Source organism: Fragaria vesca, linkage group LG2 (assembly GCF_000184155.1).
Source record: "Fragaria vesca subsp. vesca linkage group LG2, FraVesHawaii_1.0, whole genome shotgun sequence".
NCBI classification, from domain to species: Eukaryota; Viridiplantae; Streptophyta; class Magnoliopsida; order Rosales; family Rosaceae; genus Fragaria; species Fragaria vesca.
The window spans coordinates 3,623,650-3,642,280 of record NC_020492.1 but is presented as its reverse complement, the minus strand read 5'-3'; the positions used below and the strand labels follow the sequence as shown (position 1 = coordinate 3,642,280).

The 18,631-nt window shown below is 36.8% G+C and overlaps 3 protein-coding genes across 3 annotated transcripts; 1 reads left to right on the top strand and 2 right to left on the bottom strand.

The window, feature by feature from the left end:
* The first annotated feature begins 2,197 nt into the window (after positions 1-2,197).
* Positions 2,198-5,985, top strand: LOC101308525 (endo-1,4-beta-xylanase C-like). Its single transcript, XM_004289730.1, is given in 7 exon segments — positions 2,198-2,329; positions 2,778-3,048; positions 3,747-4,005; positions 4,040-4,722; positions 4,810-4,896; positions 4,899-5,197; positions 5,816-5,985. Coding segments are annotated over 5 exon segments (1,245 nt in total). The 5' UTR covers positions 2,198-2,329; positions 2,778-3,048; positions 3,747-3,869; the 3' UTR covers positions 5,856-5,985.
* Positions 5,986-9,291: 3,306 nt separating this feature from the next.
* Positions 9,292-14,262, bottom strand: LOC101308235 (telomere repeat-binding factor 1-like). The gene is made up of 7 exons (XM_004289729.1): positions 14,074-14,262; positions 13,344-13,530; positions 12,983-13,194; positions 12,038-12,122; positions 10,558-10,641; positions 10,059-10,409; positions 9,292-9,415 (listed from the first exon to the last, which is right to left on the bottom strand). The coding sequence occupies exons 2-7, from the start codon at positions 13,491-13,493 to the stop codon at positions 9,314-9,316; spliced, it is 984 nt and encodes a 327-aa protein (XP_004289777.1). The 5' UTR covers positions 13,494-13,530; positions 14,074-14,262; the 3' UTR covers positions 9,292-9,313.
* A 1,467-nt stretch (positions 14,263-15,729) lies between these two features.
* LOC101307943 (CYSTM1 family protein A-like) lies at positions 15,730-17,068 on the bottom strand. Its single transcript, XM_004289728.1, has 3 exons — positions 16,870-17,068; positions 16,541-16,730; positions 15,730-16,118 (listed from the first exon to the last, which is right to left on the bottom strand). The coding sequence occupies exons 1-3, from the start codon at positions 16,919-16,921 to the stop codon at positions 16,073-16,075; spliced, it is 288 nt and encodes a 95-aa protein (XP_004289776.1). The 5' UTR covers positions 16,922-17,068; the 3' UTR covers positions 15,730-16,072.
* Positions 17,069-18,631: the final 1,563 nt, after the last annotated feature.

Genomic DNA, 18,631 nt, shown 5'->3' with positions numbered 1-18,631 from the left:
ACTTTAGTGACCAAGCTCCATAATTTGGTCCATATTAAACCCTGGTTGTCATCAGAAATCAGTATTATGAATTCGAATTTGTAGAATTAGGCTTTTAGGGAATTGAAAGAAAAGAGAAAAGGGTTTTGTGGATTACCTGAGAATTGGGGTAAGAGCTTCGGAGAAAATCAGACTCAAGAGTTCAAACAAGAAAAGAAGTTTCGTTTCGTTTTGCTTTGCTGGGTTTGCTTTGCAACAAGTAATGTTTAAATAGAATAATTGGATATGAGGCCAAGACATAAATGTTTGACACCTTTTGGCTGTGTATTCATTTTCTTTCTTCTTTTTTTTCTTTTGGTCTCGTTGTTGGTTAGGGAATCAATCCGAATCTGAATGTTAGAAGGCCATGTTAGAAAAGCGAGGCTTGGTTTTTTTTTTTTTTTTGCTTGTTTGCCTCATTTGTTTGTTGATACTGTTGTTTGCCTCATTTTCTTTTTTAAGGGTGAGTCGAGTGTCGATCAATTAAGAGTAATTTTAGTAAATGTCATACTATGAGTTCGTGACTCACTTTTTACGGGCTACATCAAAATCGAATAAACTCTAAGTTAGCCAGCCTAGTCTAAAACGATATAACTAAAATATTATTGTGACATTAAATCATAAGTGACAAAAACTACAATATTCAAACAGCAAAAACCAGAAATTGTAAACAAGCAAAACCATCACCTTTGAGCTAACGAGAATGTAACCTAGGAAGGCTATGATTCATCTACAGAGCTATTAGTGCTGATAAAAACAAATTGACTGCAATTTGTACCTCTCCTTACTTGAATGAATGAAAATTACTAATTATAGCAAATGTGAAATTTAGTATCTGCCGACAGAATTTAAGGTACAGTAGAAAATCATTTTGGCATTTTGACTTTGTGTATAAGACATGGTCTCGGCCCCCCCCCCCCCCCCCCACCTTCCTATTTAATTTCTTTTTTTGGTGAATAATTCTATTTAATTTCAAAAAATTTCTTACGAACTCAAAATCCCTCCTGTAGATTTTTTTTTTTCTTTTATCAAATACCTCCATGACATTATTCTCAAACAAAAATAACATATTTCACTTTATGATTTTTACGGACACGTAACAATCAATATTCACGTATTAAATTGAATCGACATCCGAGACTTATCAATATTCATAGTGAATTGATCGTCAACTTCTACTTTCTCAATATGTAGACTACAATAAACTGAGGGTTTAATTTTAGAATTTATTTGGTTTTAGTAAGAAGGAACTATTCTAATCTTCTAGGTAATTGTTACCTTATAATCATCATTTTGCATTTAGGGTAATAAAGTAATTCAATCTTTGAGCCGGGTGAAATACGAAAACTTTATCGTGTCCGGTAATAGCTTCATCCTTATACATTTTGAAGAACCCACCTATCACCTCTTCCATAATACAGTTATTTTCCATCGCAACTATCTCTAAAGTTGTTCTTTGTAATTAAGGGAATTTTGATCACCCCATACTTACTAGGAAAGTCAAAAAAATGCTCTTCCACATCCAGCAATTTGGCCTCATGCATCAAAATCAATCCATGCGTCATTTTTATCCATGCCAACTCAGTTGGGCCATCTTGCTGGATGCCCAAAATACTAGGCGCCGTCACAAACTCCTTTTGCACAATCATCTTAAGAGGCTTTGACATCTTCAACTGTAGCTTGAAATAACCTTCAATTTTGACCAAGAAGCCTAGCATCGGCATCAAAGAAGTCAATAGAGGTCACCATTCTGCTTGTGTATCTTGCCCCATCTCCAATGAAAATAGGGTAACATCAATCTCACAGGCAATCGACTAAAGATAAGGGTTAGAAACCCTAATTTTCTCAATAACTAGCGTTTGCACGAATATGAGGCATAATTATAACTCCAACCTGAGCAACGACACCAAAGTAATTAATATTCGGTGATTGATGGTGTTATGCCATAGTTACCGTTGGGGCACCAAAAACACTTGTCACTGTTTTCGAGTCAGAACACCGTTGCAAATGTGTTTTCCTAATATTGTTGCAAATATCACCTTGTTCCAATCCCAAATGTCTTGAAGAACAAATTTGAATATCACTAAGTAAAAAAAGGAAAAAGAAGTAAACCCACCAAAAGTAAAAGAAGGAAAAAGAAAACTAACAAACAAATCTGACGTGAATGAAAAAAACAACTGAAGCAAAAGATAGGGAGCCCTAAGACTAAGACTACTGTACCCATTTGCTTCCAGCTCTCCATTCCTCTCTCGATGTCCCGACGCGATTCTGATTCCAGACGACACCGTTCCAAGTTCGACAGGGAACCCAGGTATTTCTTTCTCTCTTTCTCTCTTATACTTGTTTGTGAATCAAAGTATGGGACTTTATGCGTTGACAGACCGAGTTGAGTTATCTTGTTTATCATCCGATACCAGAATAAGCAATAATGTGGAACACTGGCTGTTAACTTTGGTCGGTTTCTAATGACAAATAGTCTCAGTGTAAAATGATGTGAGTTCAGGCATGTGAACGTGATTTATCTTTGTTGAATTTGACAAACTAGAATGTGAACTTAAGTGGGTAATCAATCAAATTTCAAATTAAGGGTTATTTGATAGAAAGATTGAACCTTTTCTTCTAGTTAAGAAAGTGGTGAAAGGTGATTTCCCTTGTCAGTAATGCTCTCATTTAAGTAGACAAGTGCCTGGTTGTGATTGATAAGAAAGTCAGAATGGATGATTTTCAAGTAGCTAATAACTTTCACTGGTTGAGTTTAGTCCCAAGAGGTCTAGGAGGGATGAGAAAGGCAGGGTCCTTGAAAAGAGTAATGTGGGGGGTGCAAAGAAGACTTACCAGGATGTCCTGGAACAAAAGCAGCAGCACAGGCTTCAAGATGCATTGCCACTCGAGTCCCCATTACGATCCAATGCCAAGGTGGAAAGTGGGGCTCCCAGGAAGGAGTCAGATGCGAAACCCAGTGGACATCAAGCACTAACCAAAAACTCTTCTGATCCAAATGAAGTTCCCTGGTCTCGATCATATTTTCAGGTGGTACATAAACTTATGAATCTCTTCAACTTATTTCCCTTTGTATGCAGAATGTGTATGTGATGTTTTCTGATTGTTTTAGCTTAATTGTCTAAATCTGATAACATTGTCTGGTAACTAATGCGGACTTAGTGTCTGTGCTATAGGAATTGTCATTAGGGCTCAACCTCTGACTTCCAGCTTTCAGTGTCTATCTTCCTTGGTTTGTTATATTGGGATACTTAACATTTGTTTACTATCTCTAGGTTTAGTAGTTAGACAGTAGCATGTTGTGTAAGTGACAGTTGTTGCTTTATGTTAATGATGTGGTATCAACTCTTGCAAAATTAGACAATTTATCTGAGTGGGGGGATGGTGATTAACATCTACATTTGAGATAACATCTTCCCAATTAGATGAGCTATCGAAAATGCACATGAAATCCCTAATTTATTTTCTTCTTTGTCTCCTTACAAAATTTACAGTATTGCAATATGATTTCTTCCAATAGATTAAGTTTGATCTGAAAAGCTCTTAAAACTCATAAGAACTTGGTATCCATTGACATGGGTCCAAAACTTAAACCGAAGTTTCACCTTGATATGGAACTCAGTGAAGAACCTGTCTTTCTATTGAGTTTACTTACTTGGTTACTGTGTATGCAAATTTTTTGTATGGAGTGCCTAACAATATTAGGCTTGCCTGTGCATGTCTTATAGCAGCATCATGAGCGTGGTGGTGCCGGGCAAGCTGTTTGAAGCTCTGGTTGTAGTTTGACTTCTGGTAAGTTTTGTTATCTAATAATCCATATCATTTTACTTTTAGAACCATATTTTCCTTTTATGGTTCTGTTACTTTTCCTCATGATCTATAAGGTCAGGATCCAGGTAACTCAGGGAAATAAAACTCCTCTGAGAAGGGCCAAGGTATCCATCAAACAAACCAAGTCAAACTTCCCATTTGGATGTGCCATGAACCATGTTATCCTCACAAACTCTGCTTATCGGAACTGGTTTTATCCTCACAAACTCTGCTTATCAGAACTGGTTTACATCTAGATTTAAATTTAAGACTTTCAGCAACAACATGAAGTGGTATAACACTGAGGTAGTACAAGGCTGAGAAGACTATAATACCGTGGATGCCATGGTGAAATTTGCTAAACAGAATGGCGTTTCTATCAGAGGTCACAATATCATCTGGGAAGATCCAAGCATGCAGCCTCTCTGGCTTAAAACTCTTACCTCCAAGGACATTAAAAAAGCAGCAGAGAGGAGAATCAATTCCGTGGTTAACAGATATAAAGGACAACTGATTGCTTGGGATGCAGTCAATGAGAATCTCCATTTCAGATTCTTCGAGGATAAACTTGGGGAATTAAACTGCTTCTGCATCATTATTTTCCTCTGAAAACAACTTGACCCTGACACTACTATGTTCATGAATGAGTACAACACCATCGAATATAGTGGGGATTGGATGAGCAAGCAAGTCCAGTCAACTACAAGAAAAAACTTCAAAGAGATGTTAGCATATCCCCGAAATGCTAACCTGAAAGCCGGAATAGGTCTGCAAAGTCACTTTGCTACTGGTCAGCCAAACCTTGCTTACATGAGATCAGGTTTAGACTTTCTAGGTGCAACAGGATTTCCAATATGGCTTACAGAATTAGGTGTTGGAATAAATGCAAATCTGGTACTCTAATTTCTCTAAGCAATGTCATAACAAAAAAGTGAAAAACTACATATTTGGTTTGTGACACTTTCTTATTCACTTGTGCAGCCTCAGTATTTGGAACAAGTACTAAGGGAAGGTATTTCTCATCCGGCGGTCCAAGGGATCATAATGTTTGCCGGTCCGGTGATAGGTAAGGTGGGTATAATGAGACAACCATTGCTGATAACAACTTCAAGAACACTCCATCAGGAGAGGTTGTGGATAAGCTGCTCAAAGAGTGGAAATCTGAAACTCAAGAAATCACAACCGATGATCAAGGGTTCATAGATGTTTCCTTGTTTCATGGGGAGTATGAAGTTACTGCAAAACACAATGTCACCAATGCCTTTGCCATCATACATATAGTACCCATCTGCTGGATCTGTATGTTATTGGGTAACACTTACGCTATGACAAGAGGAGGGGATGCAAAATCAAAGATATTTCTTCTCAGGTACTTGTTGATGTTCTTATTAGTTCATTGATAGGTGCATCAAAGTCTATAGTGTACGTATGTACGTACATATATAGTTGATGACTGTAGCTTTATATACTGTAATACTGATTAACAAACTGATCAGCTACGTACGAAATAAGCAGAAAACTTGGTATATACACATGAATAAGTTAATAACGTACTAATTGATTCACAATATATCTGAAGCTCTATATAGGCCAAAAGTGAAAATCTTGCATTGTTTGGTGCGTACATGCATAACATTTCCGAATGAGATATGTGTGCTGTTGATCGACATAAAGGTGTTACTCGAGCTACTAGATGCACACACGTTAATAAAAGTATGCAAGCTAGGGTTAATACGTACTGTTATATGAAGTTTCAGCTTTTGTTCAAGTCAGTTAAGGAAGTGAGATTGTGGTTGTTGTTTTCAAATTTCCTAATAGTGAAGGCATACCTGGGGGTTATGTCATAGCACCCTGCTAAAAGGTAGCATAGTAGCAAATTTCGCATCCCCAGTTGATATATTTTTTTTAAGGTAAAACTAAATAACTACAAAATCCTTGATTCCCTGTTAGACTATATGCCTTCAATTTTCATGCTTGTTTTATGTAGAGCAAAAACACAACAGACAGCGTCTCATTACAACCATTGACCAAGGAAGAATGGAGATCTCACCAAGACAAGAGCATCGAGGAGGTAAACCTGATGCAAGACTTCTAAATCAGAATTTCATAATGTATGCACATAACTCAAGATTGTGAATACCAAATTATTCTAACACCTCCAAGGGTTGCATTTCCTTTCTCAGTTATTGTGAATACCATATCTAGTCTATTTATCAGTTATTTTTGGTCTCAATGATATCATTCAGGTAAATACTTATGGGAACTGGTTTTCCCAATTTGATAATTTGAGGTTTCCATGTGGAATTCGTAAGCTTTGCACCTTTTCAGTGTACGATTAGGAACTAGAAAAGACAACACAGTTAAGTTGGTCTCAGGATCACAGTCTCCTCAATAACAATATTACAGTGGTAAGAATCTGACAAGGAGCTTCGTCATCGTGAGGGGATCAAAGCAATCAATATTCAAATGGACAAAAGAGTTCTCGTGGATTTGAATTTTAAGTTTAGCAAGAAGCAATTTGGTTTGTTGCGAATCAGGGCTTTTAAATTTGAAATGGTTAATTAGTGATAAAGTTTTGGTTAGAAGTTTAGAGTAATGGGTAGTCGTCACGGGTCATCGAACATGAAAATTAGAGCTAATCTTGTCTTTTACAAGTTCATATGCTAAATGGGGGCAAATTTCTTATGTAAAAGGGTATTTCTTTATATGTTTGTTGGATTAAAATTTAGTACAAAAGTTCTCAAATATATGGTTCTGCATTGCGTAAATTGATGAGTCTGACGAGTTACCTGAAAAACTGACTCAGACTCCTTGACCCTGCCTCTTGAGGCCAACTTCGACGTGTTTAGTTGAAGGGTTATTTGAAAAACGGTAATGTCTTGTAGCTATTCAATTTAGTACAATGATGTTTTATTTGTCTCCAAGCTTTGATGAGTTTTTTTTTTTTCCTCTGTCAATGAAGGAATCCAAGTGAGAAGATGCACTTGCCTCTACAATTAAGGGCTTAAATAGGATCATGTGCAAAAACTTTTTGGAAGAAAAGTAAGGAAGTTTATTTTAAGCGGAGAGAAAACTGATAGAGATGTTCATTTTGTTAGCCAAGTTGGTGTTTGTTTAGTATTATAGTCATGTAATTGTATCAAACTATCAATGCAGGAATAAAACGCCTCTATAATTATCTTAAAAGATTGATTTTGGTACTTTTTCCTTTTTCCTATGCAATCTTGAGATGAAATTGAAGGACCAGAAACAATCTGATCTAGAACTTTCTATTAATCAGTTGGTATATAATGCAGTGTGTGCACTCTGTATATTTTGGTCTCTATAGAATCCATGGAGGATGTGTATTAAGAGTATATTCACTTGCATTTTACTTTGTAGTTTCTAGACATCAAAACTATGAACTTTTTCTCTTTACAGAGTTATCGTGTCCCTGCAGAATCCTTAGTGGTCAAGGGGAAAGTATGAACATTATTATCTTGGTATAAACTAATTCAGATAACTACGTGTTCTGTTCCATATTTCTTTAGTATTATCTAATATATAGTTTTATTTTCTAGAAGGAATTATCTTGTAAACCCTAATTCTAACTGTAAGCGTACAATCCTTGGACACGAGGGAATAGACCGGGAAATTCCTAATCCTTCTTGGATACGTCTTCGTTCCTAGATTCCATTCTATTACATATAAAGCAAGTTGTAATTCCTAATCATTCTTGAATTCCTAATGCTACTCAGAGATGCATCGGTTGAGATTCAAGTATTCCTATATATTCATAACGTTCGCTTGCAAAGAAACATCGAGCTTTGTTTTCGCAGAGAAAGGAAAATCAATATGTTGTGACATAGGAAGAATATGTTGCAGAAAAAGAAGGATATGGTGAAGATTGAGAAAAAGGAAAAGATGATTGAGAGAAAGAAGAAGGAAACGGAGAAGGAAAAGCAAAGGCAAAACAAGAATATGGGCAATGGTTGTAGCTCTTGGCAGGCACCACCGGAAGATGTCATGGAGAAGATTCTACAGTTCGTCGAGTTTGCTGACCAGAGAAGGTTAGGTCAGGTCAGCAAGTCTTGGAGGTCAGTTGTTTATCAAACATTCATGCATAGAGCCCGTCGTCAACTCCCTTGGTTAATGCTATCCGAATCACAAAATTGCAGGGTCAACAAGTATGTGAGATTTCTAACCTTCCCTGAGAGCAAACTCTCCAAAGGCAAAGTTGTCAAGTTAAAGCTGCCTAAACAACTTCAAGGAGGGTGGATATACGGAGCTTCTAAAGGTTGGTTGATTATCGTTAAGGAAAAGGGACTAGAGTCTGAGATGTGTGTACTAAACCCAATCTCGGGAATTCTACACAAACTTCCGCCTTTGAGAACAGTTCCATCTTTCAAAACTTTTGTCAAAACCAGAAGATGGGAACTCTTAGGTGCCAATGGATTCTGTCATTGCATTAAAATGTCATCTACCTCGAGTGATTTTAATTCTCCAAACAATTTGATTGTAGCTGCAATTTTTGATGATCAGGAGACTCTAGGTTTGTGCAGACCAGGAGACGAAAAATGGAGTGTCTTCTCAGTATCAGACTACCTCATTGATATATTGTTTTCTTCTGGAACGTTATATGCTTTGGTTCGGAGTGAACAAAATGGTGGCGGTGTCGCACCCACTCACACCTTAAACTTTGCACTTCATGATGCTGAACACTTAAAGTTGAAGGTGGTCTTTGACAAACATGAATACACGAATGATATCGTTGATTCATATGATAGGGACTGTAAGATAGTTTCCAATGCAGCATACTTGTCGATGTTGTTAGAATCAACCAGCAAGGAAGTTTTGTTAATCCCTCACATAGTTGATTATGTTTTGAAGAGAATAAATGATGGTGATGAACATATCAATGAGAATGGTGCCAATCATGGCCTAAATAATGATGGTGATGATGAAGACATTGATGGTTTTGAAGAGAATAATGATGATGAAGCTGATGATGAAGAAGTAGTCGATGCGAATACTAAAAACGTACGTCATCACACAAGCAGTTTTAGAACATACAAGAGAGATCCATACAACAACAGTTTTCATATGATGCAGTCCTTGGGTGACCAATTAATTTTTTGTGGAAACGATGATGTTTTCTCCCTTCCCGCTAGTAATATCAAAGGAATAGAAAATAATTGCATTTACTTCGCAATGAATACATACCGGACGGTGGACTTGGAATGGCTTCCGAAGACGTATATATCTGATGAGTTTGGCATATTCTACTTAGATGGTCAAATAATTGAGAGGCCATCTCAAGGTATGGAAATGACACTCAAATATCAAGCAAGTTGATTCACTCCAAGTTTATAGGAAATAAATATCTTGTTCTTTATAACTGAATTTTTCTTCAATGTAATCGATAAGCACGTACGTTGTTCCATACTTGCATTGTAAGTTGGGTTTATTTAATAGTTCTTTTCTGCTACTTTTGTAATTCATTCTATCATTTTTTTTTGCCGCGCAGAGGCAGCATCTTTGTTGTCTCATCCCACCAGTTTGAAATCTTCATTGGGTTTTCCATGTTCTCCTTTTCAAGCTCTGAGTTCTGCAAATTTATGCATTGTTGCATATACATACAAATAGTGCTTAATTATACACACAAGTCCACAAACATAAAATATGAGTGCAATGAAATCTAAGTAGAATAAGAAATATAAACCTATCGGAAACACGATATATTTTTCAAGTTAAATATAACTTGCTTCTGCTATATTAAGGTTGGTATGGTAACAATTAAAAGATGTTAGATACATCTTTTACTCGGATCCTTTTGTTAGATACAGGAGATGCACCTGCTTAATTTTATTTCTTGCTCAGCTTCCTTTGCCTACTTGTTTTGGGAAAGGTTTAAGCTCTCTGTTTTCTGTTTGTTCTGTTCTCTTTTAATAAATTTTCTTCAGTTAAAAAAAAAAAAAACAATTAAAAGATGTTTACCAGCAGATAGGATTTGCTTAAAAATACAAAATAGTGAGAGTTTGCAAACTCTACAGGTATTTAATCACATTAAAGGTGAAGTGTCCAACCCAAATACAACTGTTCTATAGCCACTACTGGTAAGACAAAACTAAGCATATGGTATACCTCTCCTACTTATAAGTTTGATTATGGTTATAAATGCGACTAAAAGAAGCACCTCAAGCCGAGACAATAAATTCAGTGTAAAAGATTCTATATTACATGGACTTTACCATCTTTCCAGGATTTCTTCCTCTTAGTGTCTTCATTGCTGCATCTGCAAAAGCTTGTGCTACTTCAGCATCAGCTTCTGCTGCTTCTGCTTCCCTCGCTGCCTCTTCCGCTTCTGCTATGGCAGCTTCGGCCTCTGCAACTGCTCGAGCAGCAGCTGCAGCAGCCTCTTGTGACGTCATAGTCCTCATCCTGGCTAGCTCTAAATCAATCTGGGTTCTCATAAGCATGGTACCGTCATCCCTATCAAATTTTGGGGAAACTCTCTGCCTGCCCTCAAAAGGAAACATAGAGGAATTTCTTTTCTTATCCGAAAATGTTGGAGTAGGGGCAATCCTGTACCTTCTTTTTACCTGTGAAAACAAAGTAAACAGTCGAATTATTCAAGACTCTATCCCCCATAAGTAAGAATTATAATAGTACAATCAATCCCCTGTAGCAGAACAGCACCACCGTATACAGGACATTTCAAAGTAGACCATATTTGATGAACAAGTTTACCTTAATCAGTTTACCACTTGCTGTCAAGAATTTCAATTTTGCCGACAACAGCCTCTTGAAATCTGGTGGAGCCCAATATTGTTCCTGCAAAATGAAATCTCAGAACACAAACTAATGGCTAGAAAATAATGCAGGAGACATAACTCAACAGAATAAAAAGAAAATACATTCAGCCTAGCTAATGTCAACCGGAAGATAGTACATTACATTTATCAGGACAAATCATTAGATATCATGGAGTTTATTCAGCACTCACAAGAGACGATAATACAAACTTCTTTCTCATTTTATTTATAACATTTGGACTAGTATTATATAAAGACTATACTTCATACAGTTAGGTGGGATATGCAGCTAAAAAAATGTTACTTATGCGATGTTCAGAAAGAAAGAAGAAGAAAGTCAGCTTCCTTTTTAGTTTTGGAGTATCTTCCCAATGCAATAACTGCAATAAGCATAACATCCTTTTCGTTAGCTGCTATATTTTTAAGGCACTATCATGGACAGATTTTTCTAACTATACTTACACCTATCAAAACTATGGCTAAATAATCAAATTGGAGCAATCAAGATTGTTATAATGAGACAACTAAGACTTCTCCCCTCCGTAAGAAAGTATTGGTGTAGGAAAGGTTTTGTTCTTGCTTGGTATGGATTTAGTAATGGTCCAACGTCTTTGTAACTTGTCCTCTTTAAAAGTTCTTCAATATTACACAACATGAGACCTGAGTGGGCATTGGCAATCCATTTCCATGGAGTTTACAGTGCCCACATTCTTTTACATTTGACCAAAAAGTTTATTCTAATTGAAAATATTCCCAACATATAACTAAATTGAAAATAGTAAGCCCACATAGGGAGAGGGAACCAAAGTTCTTTGTGTTCAATCTCCAATGCTACCAATCATTGGCTCTTTGGTTGAATTGCACTCATCATTCTATACTTTTTGTGATAAAGAGATTTATTCTCAGAAGTCCACACTTGGTCCTCAAACCACAAACATAATGAAAGAATACAAAGAAAATTAAATTAATAAGACTTTAACAAGTCCACAAACCCAAGCCATGGGTGTGCAATCCAGGCTTCCTAAATATATTTTATCGGCATCTCCAAGAGGACCAAGAGGAAGAAATGATAAATATAGTGTGAATGTTGTGGGTGCTATCATTAAAACATATTATCCCCCCTTTTTTTGTAGGAGGATATGCAACTGCTATCTATACCCAACATGATGCTTCCTAGGACATCGTGAGGGTAACAAATATATAACCATTCTACAATACAAAATGATCAGTGAACTAAGTATCAAATTATTACTTTACAGTGGTTTACCATCAGATTTTAGCTGATTGGACACACGGAAATACATCATTATCATCTTTCCCTCTCATCTAGCACATGATGTTTCAACTTATGACAGTGATGTGTCAGAGAATATAGTATACAAAAATCACCAGATGCTTGTTGAACATAAAAGTACCTCTATATATGCAGCAATAGCAGTCTTATTAGAACCACCTGGATCCTTCAAGCTACTTATAGCCTCCATAATAAGATCGTCCAGCCTGCGGAGAAGAAATTTAAGCTCAAGTTAAAGCATAGTTCAGATTTTGAACAAATAGCAGGAATTTCAAAAGATCTCAAGTAACCCAACCTATAATCAACGAATTTAAATGACAAACTATCAGAAGAACTATTATAACAGCAACAGAACACAATAATGACAATTTTCATCTTCATTATCAATCTATTGATTTATGAAAGATAAATTCAGACATTTGTTAAGAAGTATGAGAAGCTTCAATCTGATGGTTGCATAGATAAAGAAGATGGTTCTTAGTAAAAGAGGTCAAAGAACTGAAAGAAGAGAATATGGAACCACACAGACCCACAAACACCTGTCCTTTTTATTTCTTTCCACTACAAATTAAATGAAATTGCAAACAAGTATCTGAACCCATGAGTATTTGTGGTCCACTGTGGGCAGAGTACCAGAAACCCTCTTTTATCTGTTGTATATACAATAAATGTGGCAGTCTAGTAACCCTGATAATCAAGTGACTAGTTTGCACAATTAACTGATCTGAACCCCAAGCTATGCCAGCCCACAGTATACCATAAATAAAACATATTTAATCACAGAAAAGAAAATTTGAGATTGATCCTTCACATTATACATGTGAAACTATGAAAAGCTAAAACAAAGATCAACTGTTACAAATTGTAACAAATTGTAGATGGACTGCTGATTTGTAATATAACAATCAGTTCTTGAACATAAACAAAACTGAGACAAAGTTGGCAAAATTAACCGATCCAAACATTTAAAACTACCATGACCCACACTAACAAAACATACCAAGATACAGCATTAGACACTCAAGAATTAAAGAAGGGACAATGAAAGAAAAGAGAGCTGCATAACCTCACAATGGATCTTTTCGGAGCAGAAACCTGCTGTGAGTCACTGGATGCTGCCATAGGCTTAGCATCCATAACTTCTTCATCGCTTTGACCAGCACTGAGAGCCATAGAACTATCTTCCTTGGGGATCTGAGGCATTCTTCTAGTTACAGTCCTATACTTATCTCGGGAGCCCCATCCATTTACCATGACACTCAAATTCCTCCACTTATCCTGCCCACCATCAGAACCAAATCAGTGTAAGAAACAATACTATAACGCATAACTCTGCATAAGCTATCTAGAACTGACCAAAGCATCAAAAAACTTCATGCTTGTCATAAAACACTATATAGATTGAATAATATCAAAAAGAGCCATACCTTAAGATCTACATTTGAGCGAAGATACAAGATGCGAGCAAACTCTGGATCCTTTAGTATGGTTCGCCATTTGCCAGCCCCATGTTTAAGCACTCCGGCTTTAAGGGCTGCTTCTTCTTCTGCGTTCCATTTCTGCTTAGGAGCACCCATAGACAGTAGCAGGAAGGAATTCCTCCAGATTATCAATCTGCAGTAAACACCAGTAGTCCCAAATTAGCACACGCACTCAAGCAAACAACTAAAAACAATCCTAAAACTCAACAGATAACATATAACGAGTTCCGCCACGCATTTTGTAAATTAAACCCCTGAAATACACAGTTTTCATTATCAATCCAACTAACTCAATCATCAGCTGTTTTAAGCTCACACTGTATTCAACAATCCCCCCTTTCTTCACAATCACCATCTTCAGGGATCAAAATTTTCCAACGAAAAATTATCAAAATTTAACAATAATTTCAAAATTTGATTGCTTTATACAATCACATAACCAATTCGCCTCTCATACAAATCGAAAAAAAAAATTCAAACCCTAAGAACCTCCGCCGAAAATTTCAACGGCCGAAATAGCAAATTCATCATCTTCCATATAACAACCCTAAAATTTCCTCACAGATTAACTAAGCAATTCAATTTCACTAATTGAATATGCTAACCTCCACCAAATTTCACGAATCCAAAAACAAAGAGTTGAAATTGGGTGAAGAATAGAGGTATGGAAATTTACCAGAGAAGCCAGCGTGAGGCGGCCAATAATTTAACTTTCTTCGTCTTCTTCTTCTTTCTAGGGTTTTTTTTTGTTGCTGTGATTTTGACCTAAAGTAGGTTTTCTGGGATTTGAAATTCTCAGTTGCTGTTTTCTCGTCCACCTGGGTTTTTTCACTGTGCGACACGAAGCAGATGACCTTGCCACACTGGAGTTGCATACAATTTCCGTGCTACTTTATTTTTATTAGGCCACGTGGATATATTTTTTTCTTGCATGATTTTTCATTTTTCTCCTAATATGCCGTGTGATTTATGTGGCTCAAAATTCACCGAAATTTTTTTCTCTTTCTTTGAGTTCCGGTTATTACTGTTTGTCCCGGAACATAAATCGAATAGAAACTTCACATGATGTAATATTTTTGTTAGGTGTGGACAACCTAAAACTTTACAAATAAATATGACCGAATCAAATATATCATCCCCTAAGTGTGATTTAACAAAGACTAGACCCATGACACTTTAAGAATTGAGAATCATAGTAAAGATTGTTGTTGTGTTCCCTCGCGACAGTTCTTTCTTTAATCACGGTAGTGAACTGGTGGTTCTGTGTTGTTTTCAATGAAGGGTTTAGCAAGACATGTGTGGCGTCGGAGCTAGAAAAACATGAGTTTTAGAAGAATGGATCGATCTCATCAATGGTGATATACTGATTTATGTCTATGGATCTAGGGGTTTGAATATGCGAAAGAGAGTTAAGAAGGATGGAAAACTAATATCAGATCTAAAGAGAGGAAGCATGAATTAAGGTAATCCCTTCTTCACTTTCCCGTGTTAAGAATTAGGCTGTTGGACATGAATTTTGGTCCCAAGTGTAAAATTACCAAAGAGCATATACTAACAACGGATCTCATATGGTTCCGTAACCATCCACACCACACCCATTCTTGAACCCTCACATGCTTGCATTGGCATGATGGTTGCGAGTAATTCTTCTTGAAGTATGAATGAATTAGGCTTGAGGAACAAATTAGGCCTGCTAACTAGATTTTTCGGCTTAACACACCTAATAAAAATGTTTTTACTCGTGTCTTGGTTACGTTTCCCTTCTCCACTATCCATCGATCTTTGTCACCACTCACAATCGCCAGTTACTAGTTAGTAACGCTAACCATGAAAGCAACTTAAGCTAGCAACCATCAAAGAATGGAAGAGAAGATTCATATCACCTAAGGCGCTCTACAAATACTTCGATTGTTTCATCAACCATTATGTCTACTTACTTGAGTTCATATCTAGCTATCGAGATACACTCTTGATCAATAGGTTCTCTACTTGGTCCTCTTTGTAAGGCTGCATAATATGCAACAGAGAATATTGTGTGAACTTCAAACCAAAAAAGACAATATTGTGTGAACAAGTCCATTTTGGTTTTCAGTAGTGTAGATAATGCCAAGATTCTAAAGTCTTCAAATCAATAATACTGCACTTGTCAAGATTGTACTTCCACATAGAAACATCTTGAAACCCATTTGCCCCCGACTCAATAAAGAAATATTCCTCCAGCGCAGCTCTTGACAATGCCAAAGAGCATCAAATTCAAATTGACCAACTAAGCAAAAACTATTCAAAAATGTACAAAATAATAGTTGTCCAATGTAATCTTGCACAAGGAACTCTCAAATACCTCATAAGTTTCATCACTCAAACTCAAAAAGAAACAATTTCCATCCTAGTTGAGGATTTTATAGAACACAACAGCCATACACAAGAAGCAAACGAATGAAACATTCCAAGTTTCCAACTTCCAAGCCAAAGTTCATTACTTCATTTATTTATGAAAAACACTCTGATACACAAAAAATGGAAAAAGAAAAAGCAGAACAACCTAGACAATGTAGATGACATTATGTATCAAATAGAAGAATTTGACAACCCAATATGGGTGCGAATCAAACTCTACACAAACGAAAACCCTTTCGATCAAATAAGCCTTCAATCACGTCGACTGAAATCTCCCATCAGAAGCAGGCATCCAGCAAACAGCAACAGCACAGAGCAGCCAAACTACACCAACATTCCCCAAATTTTCCAAAACAAAGTCAGAACCAAAAAGGACAATGGACTAGTACAAATAATAATTGCCGTCGGATGAGACCTCAAAGCCATCGAAAAAGAAATACGACCTAGAATCTCGACCTCACAGCCAAAATCGACAAAAAGACTATACCACCCTATAACTGGCACGAAAAAACACCGACAAAACAAGGGTATTTTGGGAAAAGGAAACCTCTGGGCAGAGACAGAGACCAGAACTATTCCCATCTACCTCGACACCTCGTGTATCGTGTTTTGATTTTGACTGCTTCACAGCTCCGAGTTGACTCGGGCCGAAGTCGACCTTAGCTGATCGGAACGACCCCAGATCTGAGTCAACTCAGTTTCAGACCCAAATACAAAGAGAATTAGAAAGAGGGAGAGTTACATACCAGCCTTCCATAAATCCACTGCTATTGTTTTGTTGTTGTTGAGGGGGAGGCTGAGCGTATTGAGGAGCATAAGGAGGAGGGTATTGCTGGGGGTAACCCTGAGGCGGAGGGTATCCTTGCTGAGGATACCCTTGTGGAGGATACCCCGGAGGAGGATAAGCGTCTTTGGGATATCCCTCCGGTGGATAACCTAATCACACAGACATATATATACTCGTATCAGAACCAAACCCATGTCACAGAATATCAAACTTCATTGATGATCAACTACGTATAAGAGTAAGCTCATGGATCTGAAAAGATTGAGGAGAACGCGATCAGATACGTACCTTGAGGAGGAGGAACACCAACAGGGGGTTGTTGCTGGTTGTAATAGCTCATGGCTTCTGGAGGTGATGATGATCAATGGTGAGGTGAAAGATGAAGTCTTTTGCTTCTGGAGGACTTAATAATGGATGGGGAAAGAGAGAGAGAAGGGAGCTAGAAACAGGCTGTATATGAATGTGAGAGTGGGCATTCCATTGTCATTTTAAATATTTAGGTATTTGTCTTTTTTTATATTTTTTTTAATAACTGAAGCAGAGGCAAGCGGACGTTGAATGGGATTGGAGGTTGGTTTTCTTTTAACAATTTTTTAGCTTTGGCCAAGAAAACCGAGGGAGGTTCTTTGTTTTTGGCAGAAATATTCTAACTGGTGGAGGAAGGCTTATTTTGTTTTGAACTAAACAAGAAGTTGGTGTGGCCGTGTGGGTTGATTATTTGTTAAAGATTTTCCAAAGAGCTAAACAAGAAGTTGGTATGGGTTGATTATTTGTTTAAGATTTTTTCAAAAAAAAAAAAATCTATATGAGCCACAAAATTGACTAGGGTAGTTGTAACCAAAAAAAAATTGACTAGGGTAGTTGTAACCAAAAATATAAAATAAAAAAATTGACTAGGGTGTTTAGGAATTTGATTAACAGTGGTATCAATTGAATCATTTGAATGGATGCCTCACGGGCCTCGATCACTTTAGGTTCGTGTATTTTTGACCAGAATAAAAACACTTCAACTCTCCAAGCTCTAAAAATCTCGGCTGCTGCACCGTAGGCCATTGCCACTGCATATCAAAGCCAAAGCCTCTGGTGCATGTAATCATGGTTTTGGAAGTTTGGTTTTGCTACATGGAAATTTTGGCACTTTGGAATTACAAAATTAATTACTGTCGATTGCAATTTTGATAAATATTAGTAAATACGTACTAATTAAACGATAAATTTTGAAGAATTCGGCACAAATTTTTCTTGTTCTTACGAAATTTATATCCTTGACATAGAAAAAAGCCATTGCCGGCCCTGGCACTGTGCACCCGCACTGGGCCCAATACCAAAGGAACATAAATATTGGTTTTTTTCAATGATTTGTTATATATATAGTATATATAATTAAGAAAGACATATATTAATAACACAATCAAAAGGACATACTATGTCGTTTAATCTTCATAAATTACGTTTTGATATTTTCTAAAAACTACTTAAATGGTATTCGTTTTTGATAATTTTGATAAATGGTAATCTTTTTATCCCTTAATTTTCTCCTAAATTCATATACTCTTTGCATTAATTTACAGCAATAAATGATGACACTTGACTATTGACTTTCTTCACAATCAAACAAAGTTAGTATGCTCTCTACATAAATTGCTCATAATCTTTTGAATTTTTTCATCATCTCTCCATTTCGCATCTCCTCTCCATAAATTTTAATTTTTTAAGACTCGACGACACGTTGCTTTGAGTTTTCCATATCCACATTTTCCATTTTCAATCTCCGAATTGCACTTGGCTAGGTTCGAAACACCAAAAACATTAAACATATATGAAGTTTTGACAGCACCGGTACCCTAACTTTTGTGGCACAGTCAAAGTGGTACCCAGACTTTAAAAACTATTAATGTGGTACCCAAACTTTGTTTTTTGCTACCAAGGAAAGGCCTAAGGCCAATTTCCATCACGGCGCCGTTTGTTTGCTGACGTGGCCAGTATCGGGTCCACCAAAGAAAGGGCAAAAACGACATTTTACACAGTCTGCACCTAAATTGAGTCAAAA